Source organism: Diceros bicornis, chromosome 26 (assembly GCF_020826845.1).
Source record: "Diceros bicornis minor isolate mBicDic1 chromosome 26, mDicBic1.mat.cur, whole genome shotgun sequence".
In the NCBI taxonomy this organism is placed as follows: Eukaryota; Metazoa; Chordata; class Mammalia; order Perissodactyla; family Rhinocerotidae; genus Diceros; species Diceros bicornis.
The window spans coordinates 6,085,189-6,088,037 of record NC_080765.1 but is presented as its reverse complement, the minus strand read 5'-3'; the positions used below and the strand labels follow the sequence as shown (position 1 = coordinate 6,088,037).

General features: G+C 40.8%; 1 protein-coding gene across 1 annotated transcript; it reads right to left on the bottom strand.

Moving 5' to 3' along the window:
* Positions 1-1,597: 1,597 nt before the first annotated feature.
* LOC131422933 (olfactory receptor 2AE1-like) lies at positions 1,598-2,557 on the bottom strand. Its single transcript, XM_058570556.1, has one exon. The coding sequence runs from the start codon at positions 2,555-2,557 to the stop codon at positions 1,598-1,600; it is 960 nt and encodes a 319-aa protein (XP_058426539.1).
* Positions 2,558-2,849: the final 292 nt, after the last annotated feature.

Here is a 2,849-nt window from a genome sequence, read left to right as displayed (position 1 = left end):
TTTGGAAGATACCAGCATTACATGAATAACCATCCATAAACTTGGCTTAGATTGTTTTATTCTCGAATAATCTTTCAGGATTCCTTACAAGGCCACAGTTTTGTGCGTAGAGAGAGAGAGAGGTAGCAGAGGAACAACCACCTCTTTCTAACTGGGATTGTGAACCAGCTGATTATGCAACACCCTTGTGCCTTCAGAAGAAACCCATGTATGTTTTCTGTAAAAATTTATTCTACTTGTACTACTCAGCCATAAAAAAAGACAAAATCGTCCCATTTGCAACAACATGGATGGGCCTGGAGCGTATTATGTTAAGTGAAATAAGCCAGAAAGAGAAAGACAAACACTGTATGATCTCACTCATATGTGGAATATAAACCAACACATGGACAGAGAAAACTGGACTGTGGTTACCAGGGCAGTGGGGGTGGGGGGTGGGCACAAGGGGTGAAGGGAGTCATATATGTGGTGATGGACAAACAAAAATGTACAACCCAAAATTTCACAATGTTAGAAACCATTAAAACATCAATAAAAAAAAGGTAAAAAAAAGAAAAATTTATTCTACTTGATATTGTAGTGTTACAGGGTAAATCCAACTTTAGAGCTAGGTGGGGAAGATGACACCAAGCACATAATGCAATGCTCACGCTATTACAGAATGCCGAAAAGCTGTTTCTCAAAGGGAAAATACTTATTTGTCAAAGAGATAACTTTGCTCTCAAACTTTAAGTGTTATTCTTCTGAAGATGGTCCCAGAGCTTTATGACACTTTTTAACTAGTAGGAGAAGCAAGATATACAAATTTGCCCCTCACTCTGGTATCCCTCAGACCACTAGACTCCAGAAGACTTCACTGAGAAGTCAGGCCTCTGCATTTGCTTGGGATTAATATCTGACACAAATGAGTCTTACCAAGCCATACTTGGTATTCATTATTCATTTTTATAATCTCCTCCTCTCTCTGAATTAAATATCATTAATGTTGTGAGGGATAGTAAAAAGACTGAGGTCCTTTTCATCTATTAATCCATGCAACAAGTAGTTATTGAGCACTTGTTTCATGTCTTTTCTTGGCTCTGGTCAGACAATAGTACAGAAAGTAAAGTCTTTCCCCTCGGGAAGATTATATTCTAGTAAAACAGACAACAAAGGCAACATAATATAATATTGTGCAACATCATGCAAGGTAGTGTTACAAAGTAGGAGCAGGGGACAGAGAATGGAAAGTGCTGCTTTGGATAGGATAGTCAGGGAAGCAGTTTTGGCAGAGTTACATTTAAAAAGAGATTAAAAGGAAATGAGAGAGAGTCTAGCACTTTATAGGCTTGATCTAGAACTTTTCCGTCTCCAAAACTGTAAGAAATAAACACTTGTTATTTAAGCCACCCAGTCTATATGGTATTTTTGTTGTAACAGCCTAAATAGACTAAGATAGTATTCTCCACTGCTTAGATGCCTGAGACTAAATTAGAACACTGGAATTGTGGGTTGACCTCCTCATTTTTGTGGTAGTCATCAGAGATCCGGACCCTTTAAAACTCTTAGGGGTTTACTCAGATCAATTTACATAGATTATCCCATTCTACTCTTATACTCAGGACAACTGCAATTGCTGTCTTTGAGTGATAATGTACCTCCAAAGCACTCTCCTCAGAGCCTTAGCTACATCCTTATTCCGGAGAGTATAAATCAAAGGATTCAGTGTGGGAGTAATGATGCTATAGAACACAGAACCAACTTTGTCTTGCAATGGAGTGTGCTGGGACCTGGGCCTCATATATGAGAACATGCAGGCGCCAAACCAGAAACAAACCACAGTGAGGTGAGAGCTACAAGTGGCAAAGGCATTTCTCTTACTCCCAGCTGAACGCATCTGAATGACACTGTGGAGGATAAAGGCATAGGATGTAGAAACCAGAAAGATTGGGAGGAGGATAAATAGGATACTGCTGATGTACACTGTGATCTCATAAAAAGCGATGTCTCCACATACCAACTCCATAACAGCTGGAAACTCACAGTAGAAGTGGTAGATTTGTCGAGGTGCACAGAAAGGGAAGTGCATCAAGATCACTGTGTGAATTAGGGAGTGTATGGATCCCCCCAACCATGACAGGACAGCCATCATCAGTCCCACCTTTCTGTTCATGAGAACAGTGTAACGCAGTGGATGACAGATGGCAACATAGCGGTCATAGGACATGAGAGCTAGGAGAAGACACTCAGCACCACCCACAGACAAGTAGAGGAAGTGCTGGGTTGCACAGCCCACAAAGGAGATGGACTTCTTGCCAGATAGGTAGTTGGTAGCCATCTTGGGGATGGTTGTGGAGACATGCATCAGATCCATGAAGGAGAGCTGGCTGAGCAGGAAGTACATGGGTGTATGAAGCCGGGGATCAGCAAGGATGAGGAGAATGGTGAGGGTGTTGCCACTCACCGCAATAAGGAACACCACCGTGGTCAAGGAGAAAAGAAAAAGGTGGGTGAGTGAGTCGTCAAAGAGCCCTTCAAGGATGAAGTCTGCCAGAGAGGTCTGATTCCTCTGCCACATCTCGCCTTTGTCAGTCCCTGGGGAAACAGGAAGTGGAGATGAAGTGAGATGTTAGAAATACTGGGCTACAGCATATGTGACAATAAGACCTTTTGATCTTTGAAAGAATTTTTGAAGAGATATTTTTCTATTTCTAATTATTCAATAGCTCAAATTTTCAAAATAACCTTTTAAAATGAGAACTTCAAATCTCTCTTCAAAAATGTGAGACTTTGAAATTTCAGAATATCTAAGCTCTATTAAGTGCCAAACATCAAACAAGAGCCTCTCTTTGTTAAGGAAGGAACATATA